The sequence below is a fragment of the Macrosteles quadrilineatus genome, unplaced genomic scaffold (assembly GCF_028750875.1).
Source record: "Macrosteles quadrilineatus isolate MER2022 unplaced genomic scaffold, UCM_ALF_1.0 Scaffold_1__1_contigs__length_201487025, whole genome shotgun sequence".
NCBI classification, from domain to species: Eukaryota; Metazoa; Arthropoda; class Insecta; order Hemiptera; family Cicadellidae; genus Macrosteles; species Macrosteles quadrilineatus.
The window spans coordinates 173,890,750-173,915,491 of NW_026542594.1; the positions used below are offsets into that span (position 1 = coordinate 173,890,750).

At 32.8% G+C, this 24,742-nt stretch overlaps 1 protein-coding gene across 2 annotated transcripts in view; it reads right to left on the reverse strand.

The window, feature by feature from the left end:
• LOC128990201 (atrial natriuretic peptide-converting enzyme) overlaps positions 1-21,988 on the reverse strand; it is a 104,306-nt gene extending 82,318 nt beyond the window's left edge. For both annotated transcript variants that reach the window (XM_054412500.1, XM_054412493.1), the window contains exon 1: positions 21,878-21,988. In XM_054412500.1, the coding sequence (XP_054268475.1) occupies positions 21,878-21,919 (42 nt within the window). In that variant the 5' untranslated portion in view covers positions 21,920-21,988. The remainder of the gene's footprint in view (positions 1-21,877) is intronic.
• Between the last annotated feature and the right edge of the window lie 2,754 nt (positions 21,989-24,742).

Here is a 24,742-nt window from a genome sequence, read left to right on the forward strand (position 1 = left end):
CTTGTAGAATTATGTAGAAGATTTATTGATGTAGTAACCCAGATGGACTTGTTCTTAGACGTTATACATATTACCAATCGTTTGGCTTTGTGATAAAGCTGTGACTTAGTGGTTCGGAATCCACCCTTGTTTGTAGGTCTTTAATGAAGAAAACGGAAATGATGAGGCGTGGAGAAGTTATTCCGTTAACAGATATAAGATTTTTGATTATTTATTTCCTAATTACGCCAATATATATATATACGCCTATTCATATACCTACGGATCTAGGCCAGTTGCCTTCATAACTTTCAATGTGATTCATTTTGACATATACTACAGTATTGGCGATTGGTGGGACTTTTAACATGAGCGTCCAAAACGGAAGATTCGAGGGGGATGTAGATAATGTTTTTTTAAGTATAGGCCTATACTCTAAAAACGCACCTTCTATTTTCATCGACTTTGCTTTAACTAAATGCAGCATGAATTATTTTCTTTATAACACATAACACATAATTTGCATTACTATTAACCATTTTACGAAACTACTTTCTAGAAAGTACTCAAACAGATGTAACGAAACTTACCAAACAGCTGTTCAACTCTCTAAACAAATTATCTAGAAATAGTATATTTCATCACTAGGGCGGAAAGTGACTTTTCTTGACCCGTTCTCAAGTTTCACTGAGTGAGAGTTGAAGGACACTTTTTAACCGTGTGATGAACTATATTTTTCGTTATATTTCACCATTATTTAAGCAAACGAAGTATAAAACGAAAATAGTGTTAATGTAAAGATGGCCTCTCAAAACTACTTCCAACTTGTTTTCAATTTTGCTAATACAAACCAGCAGCTGTTGTAGGGAATCAAAATTATTAAATTTTGTCTATTACCATTATGTTGGTGTATTATACCATCGATATGTCCAACTATTCATAAGAAGGCATAATAAGTTAAACTCAAAAACTCTATGGATACTTTCAACAGATTCAATTCATCTACAACTGAGTTAACAACCGCCGACTTTTAATCCCTAGGGATGAAAAACACTCTTTACTCCCTAGAGAGTAAAGCGCTGCTTGGACCCGCAATGAACTAAATAAAAACTACTGTTTTTGCTGCAATATGACTAGAGCTAATATCGAATTAGTTGGTAAGTTACACAATGTATAACATACACAATGGAAAATGCCCAGCCAAAATCAACCTACCACTCAACTAAATTCTACGTAATAAATGTTAATTACTGCAAAAATAAATTACAAGTGGAGAAAATTACAATGGTATGTAAACATGCGATCACAAACAAATTAGGCCTACATAATTTAAATTATACCTAGAATTTGGATTATTTGCCTGGTTGAAATGTCAAACGTTAAATAATTTAATAGGATCCTCAAAATAGATGTAATTAATAAACCAGACTGGAGATATTAAATCGCAATATTGTCATGAAGCAAGGCAGAATTGTTTAAACAGGTCATTATGGCTCAAACGAGATTATTCGTTTATCAATTACGGCCATTTAATTAACTGTTAGTAATTAAGTTGCGATGTGGTTAAAGCTCTTGTCATATATTACTAAACAGAGCATTTAACTAGCTGGTAGAACTTTTTATTACGTTATTTGTATTGTTTTTTGTTTTCTGAGTAAAAAATATGTAATAAATTTGAACAATTTTTAACCCATTTTGTTGTTAGATGTACTTGGCATTACAATCTTCTTCTTTCAGTAAATCACTAACTATTGCTAATACACTGTTAAAATTGGTTTAACAAAAAAAAAAACAAACTGAAAATAAAAAAGGATAAAATATTCCATACGTTTGCCTACTTAGGAATTTGAGTTTTAAAAGTCTTCCACGAAAAGTTAATTACTACAACTATGACAAACTAATTTTATTCAAAGATTTTGTCATGCATACTTTATTTTGTAGGGGCTTTCTAATGTTTTATTTAGTAATTTAATATTCGTGAATAAAGCACATTTTTATTTAATTTTCATAAGTCTCAAGTATTGAGCTTGCTATCAAGTTTTGCTAATAAAATATTACAGATGTTAGTACATATTGAAATTTACAGTTTTAGTTATCTGTATATTCAAGATAAATACTAAAACATGGACTCACGGCACTGACTGAAATACAGTGTGTTACAAATCGTTTCTCCGAGAGAATTGTGTAACAATCGGGTACAATACCACTCTATATAGGAGAAAGTGTTATGAAATAATACATATTTGTTTGATGTATTGCACTTCCTATGTTTTATATAAGTTTTTTACTATTCGTACACACATCTATGAGTATTTGAAAATATAATTGGGGTTTCTCCTTGATCAAAAAACTTTTAGAATTTTAATGCTAAAGGAGACACTGTAGGAGAAATGTTGTTGTTTTCCACTTTGAGAAATGTTGAAATATTCGAGTTCCCCGTAGGATGATCCGTGAACCCCTTTGAAAGCACAGAGTATAAATGTTAAATTCCCATTGCTCTCTGGAAATTTGGAATATATATATTAATTAATTTACCATGCAGATTATGTTAGATAATTTCAGATTACTCGTACAGCAATGAAACATGTAAATGAAACACTATACATACACAAGGTGTAATGTAATGCATTTATATTAATAATTTTACCTTTGGGATTTTGAAAGTTACATACAATATATAAATTTTTTTAATATTTTGATAAAAAATAGTGTATCACAATATATTTTGCTTAGGTCGTTATTGTAACATTTAATTAAACCTAGAAAATGCTTTCAATCAGGATTTAATAAAAAAGATGTATTTCACATTTGGGTACACAGAAATTGGATTTTGTTTTAATTTTTGGACAATAATGAACTTTTTAAACAAAATACAATTTAGAAACAAAATATATAACTGCCCAAGAAAAGTCAGTTAAATTATTAAATATTTAAATACAACCGTAGAGTCTGCCTTTAAAGAAAATTAATACATTTATTTTCAAAATATGCACTTATTTGCGGACTGTGTATATAAAGTTCATAATTGCTAAGGTTTCGAGGACTTCTCAAACACCCCCCCCCCCTTAAACCCTAAGTAACCCTTAAAGACGATTGAATTTGATAACCTGTTGGGAATTCGTTTGTTTTAAGGAGTAAAAAAAACTGGATGATACAGGCTTTTTTTATTGCATGTAGAAGGATGTTCACTAATAATTAATACATACACATCCTCAAAAACACGTACATAGATTAATTAAGTGACCTACTTGACTATAGATTTAATCGATGAATTTAACTACTGTACATGAGTGTTCGGGGAACTTAGTGGTTGAACATAGTTTGAAACAATTGCATTACCACTTAGTCTGTTACCACTAATAGCTTAACAATAATTGATTATAAGCAGGGAATATGAGTTAAAATATTTAATTATATCCTCAAAACAATTTAATGCATTTAGACATGAAGGACTTTTTTTCAGGAACAAGTTAATAAATAATTCCATGTTTTATTTTATTTGCCCTGTATTACTTTTCATTATTAAGCCACATATTAAAAAGCTTAATTTTGTGTCTGTCCACGTTCCAGTGATTTTTTCCTCTTTTTCTGTGCCGGAATTATACCCTTTTTATTTATTTAAACCGTTAATTATTCGCTTTTCCCAAACTGTTGTGTATCGTTATTATTACTATTATTACATATTTACAACTAATACTGGGGTGAAACGGGACTATTTAAACCCAAATTTGAGTGAAGAAGGAGTGTACAAGCATTCCTTGATTATATAAGTTGTTCTTTTAAAAGAACGATTTATTAAAAAGCTAGTGTTCATTGAAAACTGGGTCCAATTTCGAATTATGGACTAATCTCTAACTTTTTCCCCAGCTACTTTATTTATTTGTAAATAGATTGAATGAAATTTGCATTGAATGGAAGGATTGTAGGCAGTTTAGAATTGAATAAAATAGCTACCGTAGTTTCAATGATAATCACAGATTTGTATCGTATACACACACTTATTAACCAAGCTAAAGTTACAGGACAACTTGTTGATACAAAAGGTTTTTATATCCAATCTATTTTCGAAGTATCAAAAACTAAGAGGGCAAATTTAGTTTTTTAGCTGCACTCTAGTAGAATAAAAAAATACTGCCGCAGATTTATCGCGATATACCATGAGTAGTAGTTGGGGATGTCTACTTACATATTCCAAAGTCAACAAAGAAAATTGTACCAAAATGTGTATACTGTGTAGACCTACTTATGTACTACATTCCACTAGACACGTATAAAACAGCTGGCAACATCACGCATCTAGCTAAACAGCTGACTGAGGCAGATGGCAATGAATCAGCTGTTACGTTTCACCTGTTTAAAACAACAGCTGTTACGAGACAGACATACCACCTGGTTTGAAATATTTTCTCTTAACTCACATTTTTATGGAAGCTGAGGAAAATCAATCAGAAAAATATTAGTTAACTGTTTAGTATTATTTATAATTTTAGAGGCGTTCTTATTGGAAAAATGTAAACACTTATATTCAACCCTAACTAGTTTCCTATTGGTAATTTTAAACAGTCTTACTAGTGTTATGATTAGTTAATGCAATTAAAAGTTAAATTCTAAATGAAAGCTGATATAATTAAATAGCCAAAATGTTTCTGTTTTATAAGTTGAATATTAATCATACTAATATTATAAATGTGAAAGTTTGTGTGTTTGTTTGTTTGTTTGTTTGTTTCTTTGTTTGTTTGAAGTTCAATCACGCATTAATTACTGGTTGGATTGTGTTGAAATTTGGTATGATGATAGCTCACATTCCCGATTAACATATAGACATATTCTTACCTCAAAAATCCTTTCGGGCTCCGCCCCAGTGGCTCTAGAGTTTCCCATGTTAACCTTATGAGTATTCATATTTAAAAGGAATTAAATAATTTTGCCAGCTGTTTCAACTACACAATTTGTTTCTATGGTATTCAATAGCATTAAAAGGTTATACGGTTTACCAACAGGGTGCAGCACCATTAGTTCTTTATACATTTATGACAACAGCTAATTTGAACCAAGCAGCAACAAAAACCTGAGTGTGAGAACTTTACTTCTTTCTATTGTTTAGGTGAAGTGGTAGAACATTATGGCTATGGTAGATGTTCTATATACTATAGTATACCGTAGATTATAGTAAACCAAATTTTCTCAAAACGTGTCTCCTCTCAATGCAAAGCACGAGTATTTAACTACAATAAGCATTGTATACCAACCCCTTACGAATGACGGGTACTCAGCTAGTTTTTTCATAAGATAATGGATAACTTTAAAAAAATGTTAGATTATACAACAAATTGAAATCTTGCATATGGTATATTGGAATAACTGACCTGAAACAGTATAAATAATAAATACACAGTCTCTGTGTTATATTACACACATCTATGTTATGTACATTATTAAAAAGTATTAATAATTAAGTAGCATTAGGCGAGATATTTAATTCAACAGAGTGTTAGCTATGCTCTTTCCACTCTTATGCATTTTTCCATTTAGATAATTTATACTCGAATGAAAATATAACTCTAAATAAACAAATAAAGTATCTACAATTACAGTGCAGTCGTAATAGACACAAGTAGGATTACAGGGTGAGATTACGGTGGGTTCGCCATACCGTTACTGCTCTCCATGGTCCATTGGTTGGGTCGCTCGTTCCCTCATTTGCTCTTATTACGGTCCTTATAAGGGCGGCAGTATCATATAACACTCAGGTACTTGGGTACTTGTTAAGTGGATTAGAATAAAACAAGAATTATGAGGGTTTTGTTATAGTGGAAAAGGAAAAAGTTTTTAAGTGGCAAAATGGAACTAACATTTTAGAACAAATTATCCACAAGTAATTGTTTGCTACTTTTCTATGTATTACAAAGTCATGGTAATATTACGTATTAAGTTTAGGAACGGTCTAAACCTTGGTCTTGTAACTATCATCGTGTATTAGAACAGAATACGACATGGATCATAAATTCATAAATACCGTACAGCGTGTCCGGTTATACTGTTAAATCAAATTATTTATCCAACTGCATGATACAGGTGATTGCATTACTGTATGCCTATTTAAGATTCCCAACTCAAACCGTAAGAGAATAAAAAGATAAATTAAGAGAAAAAATTATGGTGGATGTCATGAAAAAAACGTATACTATGTATGAATGCGATTTATCGTTAACATAAAGGTTATTTTTGTAATATTTTTGTAATATTTGATACCTTCAGTGGACTGCAGCAGCCTTCTTCTAATAAGGCTCGTAAAATTGTAATTTTTGTCTTTGGACAGTTTTAACTTTTACGATAAAATGTAAGTAAAATCTCATCTAACACTACAATGAGTTTGTTTTATTCTTATTGTAAATTTTATGAGGATTACAATGGCATTTGAGTTAACCAGAAATGAATACTGTATATAAAATTATCCTGGCTGATGAAACAGCTGATCTTAGTCAATTACAAAACTATACAATATTCTACATTGATAGTCAAAGATTCTACATTCATCTTTGAATCTTATTTGCCTTATAATACACACCTAGGTGGCGTCCCCTTTTCATAATGATAATGATATGTATTGCTCAATATTACTTATCATAATCCCATACTATAAAGCTAAGCAACCAATCCGATGGTACGTAATGAATTTAATCCTACACAGTTTAATTGTATCTAGAAACAGATTTATTTCAAATATTTGAATTATACCCTTCAAAAGGTATATTTTTAGAAATGTTAAGGCACAGTAAAATTGTAGATGGTATTTTAAAGAGTTGGTATCCAAACACACACCTCTAAATGTATCGGGTTCTTAAATTTGATCCGTAATGTTATTGGAGATGAGCCTAGTACATAACACGGTTAGTACAAAACCGAAACACTATATCTGAAAACAACAATGTTTAGAACGGTGTCAAAAAGTGGAGAACAAAAAACATCCATCAACACTGTCCATTCAATACAACCGCTACCGAGAACTCAAGCTTGAAATGTTGATGGGTAAAATTGCATATGGATTTTGATGGATGGAGATTCGATGTGGTTGATTGTGCTATTTTCCTCTTATTTTTAATACCTATTTCTCTTTTGTAGTAGCACTGTAGAATATGCATTTATTCTTGTGCCTGTCAGTTAATTTAGACTAGTATTTGACATGTTGAACTATAATAACAATTTCTTGAATTTAAGATAACAAGATTTGAACTTTTCGACAGGTTAAATACTTCAAATCAGCCTGACACTATTCCATTATTAATTTGTCCCACAATAAATTATCTCTAACAGATTGATTGCTTCCGTTTAGAAAAGTAGACTTTGGACACTTAACACCTCTTACTACTTTCACTGTTTGTATGGAAACGTAGCTGAAAGTGTCAGTTGATATTTGCCGGAAATTTCTCGACAGTGGAAACTTACCCTGGCCAACGACCGTCGGTTCCGAACCACTGAGCGGGAAACACCAGCTGGTCTAGACGGCTACCCCCACACATTGTTATGCTATACATCGCATACGCCGCTCACCGTTGACGGGAATATTGAATAATAAGTACAAAAACGCTTTTTCGTCATACTGCAGCAAAAACAGCCGTTTTTAAAGCATGCATTGTGGTGTGGGTAGCATGTTTACTCTCTAGGGAGTAAAAATCATTTTTAGTCCCTAGGGAGTAAAAATCAGCTGTTATAAGCATTAGTAAATTTTGATTGTAGCTATAGTATCGATCGAAATTATTTATCGATGATTAATTAGGTAAGGTTGTAGAAAATTGTTGTCGATCACTCGACATATCGATGGTATAATGTACTGTAACACAATCGAAATAGACGAAATGGTTGAATCACATACTAAACAGCTGCTTATTTGCATTAGCAGAATTGAAAACAAGCTGGAAGTCGTTTTGAGAGGTTATCTTTACATAAATATTATTTCGTTTTCTTTATGACAAAAAATATAGTTTACCACACGGGCAAAAAGTGTCTTTTCAACCCTCGCTCATAAAAAAAAAACTTAACATCGGGTCAAAAAGAGTCACTAGTGATGAAATATATTATTTTACGTTCAATATAGTAGGCTACTCAGTATATCTAAATTTTATATGTAGCTACAAACCTGTACTTCAAACAAAAAAAAATCATCCCTAATATTAGATTTGTAAGGAATGGGTTAAAATTAACATAGAAATCTTCACACTAAAATATATTTGCATAGACGATTATTCTCACATAAGGCTATTGCTTTCCTGTTTTAGGTGACAAATTTTACCTCCAATCTGGGTCAGAACATTATCCCACATTGAAATGGTTAGTGGTTACCTGAATATGATACCAAGATACTACTGCATCTGTTCCACTATGGACAGTATTGCCTTTATTTAGTTACTGGTGTGGCTGTGGGGTTACCCAACAATAATCATTAAAGAAAATAGTAACTAAGGTCACTTAAACTTCAGTTTTGTAGTGTAAAATAATTTGCACCTCTTATGGATTCATGATGAATTGTTTCTCAAGACGATTATCAATATCTCATGTTTCAATAATGTAAAAAAAATATTATTGAAGTGATTATTAACCTAAATATAATCTGATTCTGGATATCAAATCATTACTACTGAATAAAGATTTTAAACCTAATTTTTATGATTGTACAATGTTAGCAAACGTTTTGCAACCAAATCTATTCGTATTTGACATGGAACTTTTACAAACATCCATACAATCAACAAGACAAATAATGTACTCCTCGTTTAAGACTTATTTCGCATTCAGAAGGAAGACAAATTGACTATGCATCAAGCAATTACCATAACATACAGAAGAATCTTAATCAAACCTTTAAAACTTTATTAGCTTCCGAATTGTTATTCACCAGGTAGTTTACAGCTTGAAGATTCTTTGCAAGTTCCTCAATTTGAAATAAAAAGTTGAGAACATTTTTCAAATCTATCAGAGATTGTTTATACTTAGTTCAAAATCAATCAGCTGTGTCATGTACAGGGTGGCTGAAAAGTAACTTACATCACCCTTAACTTTTGAACCTTTTGAGATATTTGAAATAGGTTGCGTCAACCTTCTTAGAAATGAAAAGCTACAATAATTAGGGTAAATTGAAAATTTTGCCCTTACCCAGCGGTGGAATGGGGTAGCTTAATATTTTTAACAGGCAAGTATATTCGAGTTTGGTATCATTTTACAGGTCTTGACAAAACAAACCAATTAACATAAAGAAAACCTAAATCGGGCTACTAATAACAAAATGGCGCCCTGAAACGTTTCAAATCCAAATAACCATGAGGGTGGCTGAAAATTAATTTGCACCCCTTTAACTTTTTAACTATTTGAGATATTTGAAATCGGTTTGTGGCAACCTGTTAAGATATGAGGAGCTACAATAATAATGGTAATTCTTTTAAAATTTTGCTCATAGCAATAATTTTCAATATGGAAGGTGGTCGATTTTGGTTTTACTTTACAGATCTTGACAAAACTAAACAATTAAGATAAAGAAAATAGAATTCGGACCATTCATAACAGCCCCTCATATCTAAGAAGGTTGCCTCAAACAGATTTCAAATATCTCAAACAGTTAAAAAGTTAGATAGGGGTGCAAGTTACTGTTTAGCCACCCTGTTTATTAAGAGTCGAGTTCGTTTGACTCTTGTATCCGACCGATTTTCATTATTGACGTATCAAATTGAAGGTATAAAAGCACAGACATCAAGCATCGGCATATATTTATCTACTGTTCCTCAACCAAAAATCATACATTTGATTTTTTTAAATTCTTACTTCAATTTATGATGCTTTTTACCAGTTATAATTATATTATCCTATATATTTTGGTCTAAGGACCTTTCAGTGAAATACCGGCTTCCGTTACAGCTATTAGTTAATCAAATCGGACGAGTTTCAAGCAAAAGCAAGATCAACAACCAACATAAAAGTTATTTTTATAAGGGGTTGCTATGATTAATAATCAATCCAGTATTGTTTATGTTTTTTATATGTTTTAGACTTAAAATAATCAGTAAATTTTAGTCTTTAATTTGAGCGATTGATCATTTGAATCAGTTAAGTTCAAGTTACTGTATTACTCAATCAAAAATCATAAATTTGATTTTTTATCGGATATGATATTTATTTTAAAGCTACGGAACAGCATGGGTCCTCTAGGAATTGAAAAAGCATATTTACGTGTGTAATTCTGTACCTTTATAGTATATTTCGTACCTAGGGCCGAAAATGAGGTTTTGCCGGCTCGAGATAGTTTTTAAGTTCGAGACGAAGTCGAGAACTTAAATCGATCGAGAGCCGCAAAACCATTTCGGTCCGTGGTACGAACGCTATTTTTCACCACACTATACCCTATTACCACTATTCACCACAATAATAATGCACACTGATAGTCAACACAACTACAACTTTAAGGTTATGTGAAGAAATAATTTGAGCAATCAGCAAAAATAAAAATATATAGTTGCTAGGCAACGGTGACAATAACACAATTCTATTGAAATGCTATGGATTTTGATTATGTATTTAAAATGCATTCATGTTTTAAGTAGGTAAGCGGACAGCTGATTTTGCGGCCCCGGCCTGTAAAAACCTGCTCGGTCCCCAAATTATGGACAGCTGGCATCGCCAGCAAAACGTAACTTTCGGCCACCAATTAACGTATGTAATACAGCCAAAAACATGATAGTGTGGTGAAAAAATTTTTTGACACTCTCCAACACCAGAGAGGAATAAGAGGGAAAGGTCCAAAGTCTAGAAATTTAAATTATTAGTGTTACAAAGAGGTTCGTTGGTCAGTGAATGTTAGGACCACTATCCGGGTCAAGAATCACGGCCAAGGACCAAGGCCAGAACAAGCATTTAACCGGCTTCATGTCTCCTCACTTTATTCAGTATTAATTCAATTGGTAACGTAATTTAACAAAAGATATCGTGGCAAAGATCATAATATTGTGTTTTTGGCAAATAATTGAGATTTATAGAAAGTGTATAAATTGTAAATGAAAACTGGTAACATTTTATGTTTTACTTTATCTATTGAAGACAGATAATACAATATAAAGAGGAATAATATAAATCTATTGCGTATAAACAACCAAATCACTCACCTATAACCTCATTGATGGAAATTATTTTTTCAATAAATAGATAAATTATAATAAAAAAAGCAAATTTGAGCCCATCTCGTATTCTATTAAAATCCAAACTGATTCTCAAGTTGCTTCCTCATAGTGTTTCATTTGTTTATGTTAAAATTGAGTTTCAACACTATGAAACTAACGTAAATAATTAAATATATAACTGATTTGTATTACTACAAACTGATGATGTAGAAAACAAATTTTGAAAGTAATTTCTTAATCTTTTGAAACCAGTTAAAACTATTAAACTTGTAAAATAGTCATATGATGTGTCGTACTAGATTTGTAAATTTGGAAAGGTTATATAAAAATTTCATCCAAAATAATTGCAATACAAAATTATAAATTATTTGTATATTACATAGACATACCTATGTCTAAAGGAAATTAGCGTGTGAAATGCGGTTAGTGAAAAACAAGTAAATACTTGCACATAAACCACAAATACCAGCATACCGTATAACTCAGGAAAGGAATTTGTGAAATATTTTCTCTAAGAGCTAAAATGCTCGTTGAATATCTCGTTTATTAATTATTTAGTTCTTTGTAACCCCCTTTTAGAAAACAAGTATTGCTTTTAGTAGTTTTCTTAGTCTAAAATTGTATTTCCAAGTGAAAACAGTTTTGAAAACTATACATGACAAATTAATATGTTGTGACATTAAAGCAACGCATATAATAATATTTCTGAAGGCTTATAATGGTAAAGGAATTTAACGGTACGAAAACAGTCAAAACATCAATAGCTCTATTAACAAAAAAATGTAGATCAAAATTAAATAAGAGAGTATAGCAAAGCAATTTTATCCCTCTAATTGCTATTTTCAACTTCTCTAAAACCTCAATATTTAAAACTGATTTTATGAACCAAATATGTGGACCTGCTTATATTGTGTTGTCAATTTAGGTGCTAGTGCCTTAATATAAGTGGAATGATGTATTTATCATAAATAAAGAGACATTAATTGAAATAATTATGAATTAAATTTGTGTTTTGTTACCATCTAATGTCTTTTGTAAGTTCGTAATTAAATATATCCTAGTATAACAGTATATTTTCTAAAATGATGGGCAATATTTTAATATTGTTTTAACTAATTCTATCATTCTCTTACAGAGTAAATAATAATAATCAATAAAAAGGTAATTACACAAAATAGATTAGCGTAAATGAAAACCACTACAACCTCTAAACTGAAATACAATATCATTACAGTCATTAATCACCGAATCACATTACAACCGATCAATCATTAAACGATTATAATGAGAAGCATTAGCCGTTTGTCCGCCATCCCCATTAACATTGGCCATTAGCAGGGAGCCATTGGCAACGCCAGGACGATATGGGTCCCACGGGACCATCATAGTGCCATTACTCTATGGAAAGGCCAGCTGTCATGTGACATGATGTGTCAGGCATTGACTGCGAAACCTTTCCCGCCAAACTGCTCCACTTGGCGGGTAAACTTGTGCAGCGGACATGTTGATGTTTGAGGTTAGGAAAGCGGACTATTGATGTTTGAGGTTAGAAAACCGAGCTTTGAAAGGTTTTGGAGTGCAAATAGTGGTTGAGGTGGAATATGTTTTGAAATGTTGAAAGATGAATATTTTAGGTTTGCATTTGATTTTGTGTGGGTACAAATATACGTATTTTTTGTCTCGTGGTCAGTTATTTGATATATATCTTTTGCAATAGAATGAGTACTTTCCATAGAGGATGGCAATTGTTTAAGTTTATTTAGATATCGGCCTCTAAATAATCATGGGTTAGTTAAATTCATCATGATTTAAAAATACATATACAGTTTACAGTACTCTCAGACAACCAAAATGTCTTTTAGACTTTAAAGTGCTTTTTACTAGTTAACTCTTTTAACATAACATACTAACCACCATCATCATAATCATTCTCTCTTCATTTCTTAACACACACCTCTTTATCATAGCAAGTTTACAGTTCCAGGTAGTAATAAAACTCTATATTCTCTTAACAACTTTAACCTTACACAATATACTTATCTGAGTTTCACAAACTCAGCCGACACATGGATCCCAGACAACGTAGATCAGCATATCTTTTTATATTTTTTAACTAAGCAATTCTATGTTCCATTCGTCAGTAAGATTTTGGTTTGTTTTAGTTTGACGATAGACACTTCATATAATCTATATATCCATCATTCATATGTGTAGTACAAAAAAGCTTTATACTGATTTAATCGGAATTAATTTCAGTGCGTAAACATGAACAATGCAAACATATATTTCGTTGACCAACTGTCTGTGGAAGAACGTTTTAGGTTAAACAAGAATGGATATAAATTGGAACTGAGTCGTGCTGGAAATGGTGAGAAGTCTATCGGGGAAATCCACCTAACGTATAACTGAGGTAAGCCCATGACTAGTCAAGCATAGCAAATATCTCCTGAAATATACGCAACTCCGAGCACAGCGTGTGAAGTAATACCCAGAAACAGTTTATTGTGTAAAACTCGTAACACCGGATACAGCTTTTACTAAGAGTTTAGTGTGATCGTGTAATATTGCTGTAAAAAGTGGTAAGCTTTTAAATTATTGTAAAAAATCCACCAATTTGCTAAACATCCCTCATGCTATAACCAAAGCGAACAATGCAATAGTAAAACACTGTAAAATCCACACTAAATAGAAAAGTCTAAAAGCAGCTATGCGTTGTTGCGTTATAATGGGGAATGAAACCATAGACAAAAAGAATTAAATATAAACTGTCGCCGTTCTGCGGTTACCATGGTTACCAAAGGTTCTGGCGCACACCGCTGGGAGCACCATGTAGTTACGTAGTGCGTACGCCGTAACTACATGGCACTCCCAGTGGTGTGTGCCAGAACCTATGGTAACCGCAGCAAAGCTGACGGTTTATATTTAATTCTTTTTGTCTATAATGAAACGCACATACGAATATATTACGAATATTTAAACAGAAACAGTATAGACATTGACTATGTATGGATCATAAACTTAAACAAATGAAGTCAGTGGCCCCAATGTCCATACTTACATCCGTAACAGCTGGTTTCGAAGTTGTTTACTGTTCTATTTAAATATTTATAAATACATGTTTACTTTCTGACCAGTGACGTCATTTTGTTTATAAGATCCAGATTTTTGATTTTTAATGGAACAAGAAAACTCGGACAGCTTGCAAAATAAGATCAGCTGTTTATTTTTAGCTAGTGTCATTTATTAAATTCTCAACGATTGAGTGTAGCTGGTTAAAGGAAAACATCAAAAAGGTAGAGACTTCTCAGGATTTATACGTAAATTTAAAGTTTTTGGCACTGGTCCAGTATCTTAAACTTAATCGTAGCACAGCCTAGGATTTTGTCAAGTTAGGCTAGGGTTAAGATAGTTAAGAACCGTAAAAATATACAGTTTATTAATAATCTCGACTATTATAAAAATTTTATTTGATCTACGAATACTAGAACAGTCACGGTATAGATCATAAACATAAACAAATTATGTTACTGGCCCGAAAGTAAACACTATTTAACATTGCAGAACTGTCTAAACCATATGTTAATGTTATAAGTATATGACTGGGGGCACAGAAAACATACTACAGTACTATAACCTGGGGCCAGTTACGTAATTGGTTTATGTTTATGATTATGATCCATACCGGTTTCTGTTCTAATATTTGTGGATTCTAAAACTTGACGAAGTGTACACTGTGAAAATAGTTAAAGAGTCAAAATAGAGGAACATTGCAATTTTTACCCCATTATCTAATTAGTAATATACACAAAATCCACAAGAGAAAGTACATGATGATGAATACCGGGCAAAAAGCCTTGGCTGACAAATTCTTGAGAGACGAGGGGGAATTTCGCTGACGTGCGGTTCCTTCAGCTAGTTGCGTGGTTTTTTCGCTGTTGTAAACAATCGCCGGCTCAGCGGAGCCTGCAGAACGGATAATGAACTTTGGACCCGGTCAGGTGTGGATAATTGCATGGTAAAAACTAATTAGCGCTTTCCCCAGCGATTTCGGACATTTAAACGATATCGAAAACAAATGATTAGTTCCACTTGCAATTTAAGATAATTTCACCAATGAATTAATCGGGCATAACCATTGATTGTAGAGTGTTTGTGTATAATAAATAAAAATTATGAGAGAAAATTAATCAAGTGATTGTAACAAGAAGAACCAGAATGTAATGTTTTTTTTTACAATATTATTAATTATTTTTAAATCATCAGCTGTTCTAATTAATTATAAACAGGCTAAAAAAATATTAGTTAAAAGAACTGGACATTGATTTTGATTGGTTCAACACTTCTCAATGTATCGCGATATATTGCCTGTTCTATGTGTTTAGTTTTATGTTGGAAATGTTTAAAGTGCGCTGATTTCGACTAAATGTTAGTTTTAAGATTTATGCTTACCGTTTGGTTATAAGACAATCATAAATATTTAAATTACAAGACATACTATAGCTTATAATTAGGTTGTATTTTTTTGTTGGGTTGGTTTTAAAGTAAGCAGAATTTTAAGAAACAAATAGTAGGCCTAAATAATAACACGCTCTCTACATAATGCAACTTATCTAACTTACTAACTAGTGGACGTAACTATCCAAAAACTTTTACCAGGTGGTCCAGGGTATTGTAGCTAAACTTCCCTACTTTGATAGTAAGATAAGCATTAACTACAGTGTTCGGACATACTTTTGAAAATCAAATAAAAATAGTCTTCAAACTCAATTTAAAATAAAACAAACATTTAGGTTGAAGTGTCATAAATTGTGTGAGATTTCATAAAAACATAAATTCAGAATTACATAAAAATACGTCTCGTGATCATGATTTTATTAGGATACTAAAAGGTACAAATACGTCACACATCTTACATGCTAAATGGATTTTAATGCTGGACAGTAAGATGGTATAACGCAATCGAAATATATATTATAATTTGTTAAACTGCTATATTTATATTGTACTAATCAGCTCAAATAGGTAGAACTTAAAAAAGGTATTGAGTATAATTAGTTTAGAGAATGTGTAAATATAATAACGTAAAATGCACATTTAAAAATAAATGAATTCTTTACCTTCAGTTCAGACAAAAAGGATATTAGCCAGTATAATGCACATTACATTATCCCTTGACCAAATGGAACTGCAAATGTAAGTCAATCAATCGTAACAAAATCGAATTCTAATCGAATGATTTTTCAAACGAAACTAACACGAGCAACATGTCGAATGTGTCAACGCAATTCAATTTCCCTAGAAACATTAATTTGATTATACGCTGCCTTGAAACCAGAACGTTTTTGCGAGCAGTTTGATTTATTGATATTATCCCACGGGATTTCAGTATAAATTTAGAATTTTCTGTCACAAAACAGATTGAAGCTAAACGAATAAAGGTATTTTATATATACCCTCTCTACAATCTATAAATTTTGAAACATTTCAACCTAAATTATATTTTTAAGTAGAGTTGTGTATTTAAAATACACATAATTTAAAATCAGTACTTATAATTTTGATGTTTCTAATTACAACTCTTTCTCATTCAGTTTAGTTTAATAGTTATTGAATATTTACATTAACTGTCTTTTAATTGTGTAATCAATTTATGAATTACTAAACCGTTCATCCAATCACCGGATTTAATTTAATTAAATCGTCTACGTAAGCCCAAGCCTGAGAAGGTTATTTGGTCTCGTTTCCGACCCTAATCCATCATATTATATTTTATCATTATTATTTTATCAGGTGATTATTGTGGAAACAATGGCAATGAATTTACACCAGTTTAAAGTTTTCAAAGGCTTATTTTTACGATATAAAATTAGCCCAGGCAAATTAGACATATGCTCCCCAAAAAATCGTCTAAAGCTGGAAAGTGTTTTAATACCTTTTGGGGGTACCAAATAAGACTCCTGTGAGTTTGCGACGGATTCTGACGTCTGCTTAAGTTTTGGGAGTCGAAAAACTATGAAAAATTTGCACTTTTTCAGTTTTTCGCTTATAACTCCTAAATAACGAATCCTAAGGAAAATGTTGTTCAAAGGTGTCTTTTAGTGCGTTAAATTCCGCGTCGATTGATGTTAAATACGTCAAAATCAAGCTAGCCGTTTAGCCGCTGTAGCTTTTCAAAGGTGGGATATTTTCATCAACATGGCCAAAAGGTTGATTATTTGACCAGTTTTCGTCTTACAACTCCTAAACGACGCATGCTATACAAAAATGCGCCTGTAGTTAGTTTGGAAAACACAAAATTTTGCGTAGAATTATGATTATGAATGACTAGAAAGCGGTTTAATTCATGGTTATCATCCAGAGGTTTATCCAAGAATGTGTGAAGGGAAGGGTAGCAAGACCCCCCTATGCAATTTTAAATCTAATATTGTTGAGGGGGTTACAAAAATTCTAGGATTCGTCCTAAGCTTCCACTTATACGATCCCATCTCTGGACACTCTGGAATGATGTTGAGTGATTCTAATATATAATAAGATATTACAACGAGAAAGATTTTATTAAATATAGCAAAAATGTTATTTTTTAGCTTAATAAACGAAAGATGATAATGGGACGGATGTACATAGTTTTACTATGTATTTAGCCAATTAAAAAAAACGATTGGGATTTTTCGTAGATTTTATCATAAAACTTTTCTACTTCTCATCATTGGAATCTTAAGAATAAGGATTCATTCTTTGCTCTTATTTGTCTTGCCACAAATGGTGACATTCGGTGACAGACAGTAGTGCATTATATCCCTGCATTTCATATGGAGCGAGAAAATGTAAACCTTTTTAACATGTACACGATGGTCGAGATAGGTAGACGGAGTTGAGAAGTTCTTGTCGAACCGGTGGATTAGCCGTAGTGATGGGAGTTAACCCATTGACGTTAATTTTCCATACCATCTCTCTGAATTATAAGTACAATTTTAAATGAGCTCTAAAGGATTGGTGGATGAGCAGCCCCTTTTGTTAGAATCAAAGTCAAAATTAGTTGAAAGTGTCCTCTAGAAGAGACCAACCCTCACTTCATTTGGATATTTTCTGCTCCCAACCATGTATAGGGCCAACCTGCTTCTGCAACTTCGCCAAGCGTTGTAACCCGTCAGAACACAGTGAGATCCACATTGATTGGAGTAAACAGCATGAGTAGTTTTAGGCTACATGAATAGTTAGATTTTCGACTCTTCTACATCACGCTTTCTTCATCAAACTGCGCTAGTGGGCACGGACCTATTTTTAATCCAAAATATGATTCGAATTGAGGCTTGGATTTAATGTGGAATATCACGTGTTGACTGAGGGGGCTGATTCTTCTTTAACCTTTGCTGTTGCCATCACAGCTCGCGATTAATGTCACCACTTCCTTTTATTCTGCACAGTTTATGGTCATTATAGGCTTGCCTATTTACGATTTTCTTGCAAGCTGTGCCTTTCCATTATGCTTTATACATATCTCGCGTTGATGCTATCATATGGGATAACTGCTGAGCTGATTGACATGAGCGAACTATTTTCAGTAAATGGATATTGACACTGGAACCATTTGATGAATTTCTTTTTGATCTCGCCGTATCCGTGGAGTTTATATTGTCAACTTGCTGATAATATTATGTTGAAGAGGTGATCCCACAATATACCTTAACTTGATGGGTAGCATTCACTGCGATGGGCCTGCCAGCGAACCATCGGGCTAGGTCCACATCATTGATTCCCCTATTTCAGAAAAAGCTCTCCACAGTAAGATGTTGAGCACTTACTTGTTCATAGGCCATGCTGCACGATCCATGACGTCACACTAGTGGATAGATTCACTGCCATATCCCCTATGGTTTTGGTAATTAGGCTGGTTGTTTGCCAGATTTCAATGGTAAGATTTTAAACTTGACCAGCATCTGATCTAGTGTTAACAATCAATAGCGGTTAAATGGTGAAGCCGATCTTAATGAATTGGAAAACATTCTACGCGGACAATTAATTATATTCAAACTAACTACAGGAACATTTTTTCGATAGCATGCGTTAGAAGATGTAAGCCAAAAACTGAAAGATGAATACAGGGATAGATCGTATATAATGGGTGGTTGGGATGAATCCTAGAACTTTCGGAACCTCATACAACAATATTAGACTTAAAATTACATAGGGGGTCTTACTATCTTCACACCTTATTAGATAAACCTCTAGATGACCATCATGGAATAAACCACTATCTAATAATTCATAATCCATTTAAGGACAGGATCTGTGTTGTTACCAATTTTATTAAAATTTCCCAACTTTAACTTTAATACTTTTTTCAATGAAATAGCGTCCATACAAAGTAGGTAACAATCAATTGCCGTTATTGATTAATAAAAAAAACATTATACGCAGAATTTGGTGTTTTCCAAACTAACTACAGGTGCATTTTTGTATAGCATGCGTCGTTTAGGAGTTTTAAGCCGAAAACTGGTCAAATAATCAACCTTTTGGCCATGTTGATGAAAGTATCCCACCTTTGAAAAGCTACAGCGGCTAAACGGCTAGCTTGATTTTGACGTATTTAACATCAATCGACGCGGAATTTAACGCACTAAAAGACACCTTTGAACAACATTTTCCTTAGGATTCGTTATTTAGGAGTTATAAGCGAAAAACTGAAAAAAGTGCAAAATTTTCATAGTTTTTCGACTCCCAAAACTTAAGCAGACGTCAGAATCCGTCGCAAACTCACAGGAGTCTTATTTGGGACCCACAAAAGGTATCAAAACACTTTCCAGCTTTAGACGATTTTTTGGGCAGCACACCCTATATTTGATCTAATTTGCCTGGACTAAATAGGCGATTGTCACAAATAAAATAGAACAGCCGTATCATAACGGTAAAGGCGCATCACTGTCCTTATATCCACGAAAATCAATAGAACTAGGGTTAAGAGCAGTTGTGGAGTAAAGGAGATCACTCAGCCTCCAAAAGAAATTAAAAAATACATTACACGTTATTGGCTATGTATTAATACGTACTAGAGGTCGTCCAGTGGTCGACCAAAAATATGTAGTGTACGGACTTCTCTATTTTCACCTTACGCTGTAAATAAAACATGTGATTGGAATTTCTTCCATTTGTTTAGATTTTCGTTGTAATTTCGTTACCAGCATGGCTACCTTAAGGTCGATGTTAATTTTTTACATTTTAAATTCATTTTTTTTGCTTATTTTTTAGCCTATTTTAATTTATGAAGGGGTTCTGCCTATAAACAGGAAAATATAATTCCAACAGTATGCGTAGATTTTTCTTTCGATGTTAGGCTACACGAACTGAGTAAAAAGGTTTTAAAGAAACATCCTTGCCTAGAAATACATAGATAATTATAAGGTTAACATAGGAAACTCCAAAGCCACTAGGATGGAGCCCGAAAGGATTTTTGAGATAAGAATATGTTTATATGTTAATCGGGAATTCGAGCTATTATCATACCAAATTTCAACCCTGTCGGTTTAGTTTTTATCACATATACTTGTCACAAACATCTATCAATCCATACCTCCAAACTTTCTCATTTATAAAATTAGTAGGATAACGAGTAATACGAGTAACATATGAACATTGATTTATTCTGAAACATGTTTTTCCTCTTAGTAAAAGAAATCCGAGATTCAGCACCGTAAGATGTCATGACGATTTTCCAGCCAGTGAGCGCAAGACTTTTACACGGATTGATGCTGTAATGCACTTTTAGCTTTTGGGATAAAACACGTGGATTTTAAATTTTACAAAGCAATTTTACTATTTTTGCTGCAAGACAATGTTTCACCTTTCTTTAAAAAGTAGTATCGATTATTTAAATCCTAATAAAAACATTTTATTTTGGAGTAAAGATTGATTTTATAGTTGAATTCCAATGCATATTACCAAAGTCATTTCAAAATCTGTACGAAGTAGTACAATATGACAATTTCAACAATCATTAAAGAAGGCAAATAAAAATTTAACAACCTGGATACCATATTATTTTTTACGTTAGCGTAAATCCACATACACAATTTGCAAAACAATAAATATTTTTACTTGACATTGAACAGTTATATTTTCTTCTTTGATAAGGCCATTGAAGTAAATAGAGTACACACACTGTATTAGAAAAAAATTGAGAAAATACATGCAAATAGGTTCCTTGCCGAAGATTTACGCATTCCTATAAAGTACGAAGACTTAAATTGTTGTATACTTGTTGTGTACTTTAGTTAGGGGAAAAATACGTAACTTATCTTCACACACGATCATCATCATAGTACTTTCTTACTATGATAATTTGAAAATGGTTGATATACAACCAAAATATAAATCTGCTCCTATTACCTTTAAAATCCACACTGTCACAATAGCTTGTAAATCATTTTTAAACCCCAACCTAATCCATCCAAACCAGCCAAACCTGATAAGAAATAAGCTTCAGCATCAATGCCCTTATTGATAATAATGCAGCATCCAGTCAACTAATAACCAACCGATAATCTTATCTTAGTTATATAATTGGAAACATATGATAAACAACCAAATAGTCATTCTAATATTCAATTACTTTTACATTCAAACATTACCACAATTACTTATTTATAATATAAGTGAGGGAATTTTCTTCCATAGACACAAATAATTAAGGTAACAATCGGAAAATATTATTTAAAAAATGCATAAATAAAGGTACATACTTTAGAGTCCCAAGAGCCTTTGCGCTTGTTGTTGTTATCCATGGTGTATGACACGAAACACTGTAGGCATTTCACACACACACGCACAACCACTGGTCCGCGCGCCGTCAAGTCCCGACCACTAGTGGAGAGAACTGAGCATGTCTTGTGCACGGTGACGCCCCCCTCCACTTCCACGCAAGCGCAGTAGTATCATCTGTATCATTCGCTCTCTTTCTCTCTCCCTTGCCGCTGATAAGAGGTCACTTCCTGAGAAGCTGGGCTTATACGGAAATTACTTATGGGGATCGTCTTCAAGTAGTGCAAATTGATTTGCTATGTATATGGTGTGCGTTTGGTTACGCTTTTCCTGTATTTTAGTGTACACAGTTGCGCATAAAATTGGGTGTGTGATGATTGATTTAGCGAATTTGTTTTGGTCAGGGAACGGTCTAAATACTTTAAGACCCCTTATCTGAGTTTAACAGAAATTTTTTTTTACTAAACTTAGTTGTAAAAAGTTATTTGTTTCTAAAGTAAATAATAAACGTGCAACTATTTCATACAGCAGGTTTAAATGAACAGCATTATTCTCTTTCGAGTCCCCTTTCCGGAGCGAAGCACGAGTATGGCAGCTCGTAATATGCTATTGTAAGATTAATACAAATATAGAAAGGAGTAAATTTTTTTGTCCTTCGGGGAGCATTACCAAATTTGGACTTTTACTTGCTAGGTATTTTGTTTGGAACAAAAACAAAAAAGCCTACACTACTGTGTCATAATGTCTTTAATTAACAAGACTAATATTAAAAATAAGTTGTAAAACGCGATGTGTAAATAGAGTGTATTTTTATTTAGTCAGAATACAGTTCTAACCTAATCAAACACGAACAAGTATTTATAAATACGAACGAGAGTAAGTATATAAGCCGATTTTATATGAATCCACCGAACCGTCATAAGTAATGGGGCAAATGAAACTCCACAGTTTCAAGGCTTAGTCATAAATGATAATTAAACCGGCTTAGGTTAATTTTTTTCACCAAAAGTGGTAAGCCTATTAAAACACTCTTGTGCCTGAACTTATTGTTGTATTATCGTAGTTTAATTGCGATGCTAAATAATTATAGGCATTAGTAAACAACGATTGAATTGTGTTTAAAAATAAATGGTGAACTAATTTTAGTTGAAATGATAAATATTAAAAACTATTTTATTATAAAAGAGGATAACTTTTTGAACAAAATTACGGAAAGGTAGCTTATTTAATGTAAATATATTTACGACAACAAGTTGTCTAAGAAACATGTCCTTCGGAAGGAGGTTGGTGAAAACGTTTTCATGAAAGGGGGGGGACTAATGAATACTCTAAATAGCATGTATATCGTTAACATAAAGAATGTATAAAGTAAAATTCAATGTAGTGAAATATTAAAACATTTTCACGATGATGTTGTAACGTCGATTTTATTGACCATACGAGTATAATAAACCGTATCAGATTATTTCTTATCTTTGATGTTATTCTTCACAGCTTTGTCAAAGACTAAAAGTAATAAAACCAAGATTCGTGTTCTGAAGCTCTTTACTCAACAAAGAAAGGTTTAACGAACTCGAGCGAGTGGCGTGACGATTTACAACCGAACCAAATGAGTAAACAGTAAAAGAAATTGGCCTGTGACAACCAAGATTGTGTATTAAATTTCTTCCTGTGCTACAGTTGGGTTTTATTAGCTGGAAAGTTCAGTTGCTCCCAGATTGTGATTGACTTGAAAGGACAATTATCCTGACGGAAGGGTGAGGCTGACAGGAAACAGGATAACGGGTTGGAGATGAAGATGGGTAGAGAGAGAGAGTCACTAATCGGTCATGCGATGGTCTAGGATAGAAAATAATGTGTCTAGAAGTAGGAAAAGGGTGTCAGCAATGATCAATGGTCGAGATAAATATCCTCTTGTATTAATGAGACTTCATTCGTTGTATGAATTTATCCTGTGTCGTCTGCTACCACAGTGCCAAAGTATGGCTGTTGGATGAAATATTAGTATACAAATGATGATTTTTTTATCCAAATGCAACAAATTTAATTAATTTTAAATTAGTTATTTTATTTATATACCATATGTTTAAGTGGAGAAATAAGGGCATTTTGTTATTCATTTTCCTCCGGAAACGAGTTTTGAGCCCTTTTAAAATTCGTAATTGGAGCACGGGTCCTGTTGTAGAATTTAAATTAATTTTACAAAAATCGATAGATAACCTATCTATATATTGAGTCAGAAACATAATGGTGAGTTTTTGAAGTTGAATATTAATGAAGGGTGAGTGTAGAATGGAGTAAAATGATCTGTATAACTTTGTTACTGACTAAGACCAGCCGTTTAATTAGTATTATTATATCAATTATCAATAATTATTGAGATGGGGACGCCACCTAGGTGTGAGTTTTTTTTACCCAAATATGAGTGTAAGATGAGTTTAGAATGGTGTGAGATGATATGTGTAGCTTTGTTACTGACTATAATAAGCTTTTTCATTAGCCATGATCATTTATTTAAAGCCCAATGATCAGGAACATCTTGGTCCAGTTTGGAACCATCAAAAAGCTACTCACTTTTCTCAGGATCAAACTGGCGACCTTTTGATTGTTAGGTGAGCACTAAAACCATTCGGCTACCCAACCAAGTCCCCCCATGGTTCTGTACTACCAAACCATTTCACATATTTTTATACTTGAGTTCTATAATTTGTCCCAATAACTCATACTTTTCCCCATGGTTCCTATTTGACCCAACCATTTTCAGTCCCTCCCTCGCTCCACAAGTGTGATCTACATAACCAAAGTCTGTAGAAAGTCACGAGCTGTTCCTGAACTAACACGTTGTA